Genomic DNA, 1,053 nt, shown 5'->3' with positions numbered 1-1,053 from the left:
AGAGAGAGAGAGAGAGATACAGAGAGAGAGAGAGAGAGATCTATTCAATTAGATTTAAATACTAGAAGAGATGCAGAAAAGAACTCACCTTTTCATCATTAGCCACCATGAGTGTATCCACTGCCCGCTTCAGTTTTTCCACCTCTGTGTCTATTGAGAATATAGAAGAATCAAATTCATTGGTTCAGCAAGAAAAAAAAACACCCACACACGCACGCATGCACGTGCACACTTAACTTCAAGAACATTTTCAAATATTCGAATCAGCTTTAACGATCACTTGCATGAGATAATCACATGTACAAACGAACACTTCCCATTTCCTGTATTGGTTTTCCTTTTCTTCTTTTTTGGGGGGTTACATTTTCACCAAATAAAAAAGTTTCTGCCAAAAATTACCAATCATTTAAGAAATCCAAACTTCCTGATTAATCCAGAAAATCGGTGCGTCTGGTTTATGAAGCCCGACCCCCCCTCCATGCCCTTTGCCAAACAATTGGCGGAGAGGCTGGAAATCTCACCTGAATTTTCCAGGGGTAGGGTTCCATTCCTGCCCAGCCTCAGCCTGAGCTCTGAGTTCTCAGCATCCTTCAGGACAAGTTTGGCTTCTAGTTCTGCAACCTGACGCTGGAGACAAAAAGGTAAATAGCAAATGAAAAAAAAATCAACAAACATAATACTTACTAGCATTCCCATTTTAAAAAAAATGCTCCATGCACATTATATTCAGAGATATATTTCAAAACTACAGGACAGTTATGTACTTAGAATATAACATTATGTAAATACAGAATGATAGCAAAACATTTATCATTCGTTAACTCATCAAGACCTATAGATGTCATAATAATAATAAAAATATTTCATCCGCAAGTGTCTGACGATATTAGATAACCAATGCATCTGCAGAGGAGAGTAATTCTTACAGTGAAATAGAAGGAATAAGAATAAAGATGATTCATTGAGGCTTTTGCTATGGCCAGTGTCATCAAATTGGACACACAAGATTTTGCCACATTTAGAGCATTTAAAAGCTTTACTTCTAATTGTAAC

At 37.0% G+C, this 1,053-nt stretch overlaps 1 protein-coding gene across 2 annotated transcripts in view; it reads right to left on the bottom strand.

Moving 5' to 3' along the window:
* LOC101859862 (liprin-beta-1) overlaps window positions 1-1,053 on the bottom strand; it is a 105,037-nt gene that overhangs the window by 29,145 nt on the left and 74,839 nt on the right. For both annotated transcript variants that reach the window (XM_005099715.3, XM_035970122.1), the window contains exons 3-4: window positions 522-627; window positions 89-150 (exon numbers count right to left, since the gene is read on the bottom strand). In XM_005099715.3, the coding sequence (XP_005099772.1) occupies window positions 89-150; window positions 522-627 (168 nt within the window). The remainder of the gene's footprint in view (window positions 1-88; window positions 151-521; window positions 628-1,053) is intronic.

Source organism: Aplysia californica, unplaced genomic scaffold (assembly GCF_000002075.1).
Source record: "Aplysia californica isolate F4 #8 unplaced genomic scaffold, AplCal3.0 scaffold00223, whole genome shotgun sequence".
Classification (NCBI taxonomy): Eukaryota; Metazoa; Mollusca; class Gastropoda; order Aplysiida; family Aplysiidae; genus Aplysia; species Aplysia californica.
The sequence above is the reverse complement of the archived record's forward strand: the minus strand, read 5'-3'. Positions and strand labels throughout refer to the sequence as shown.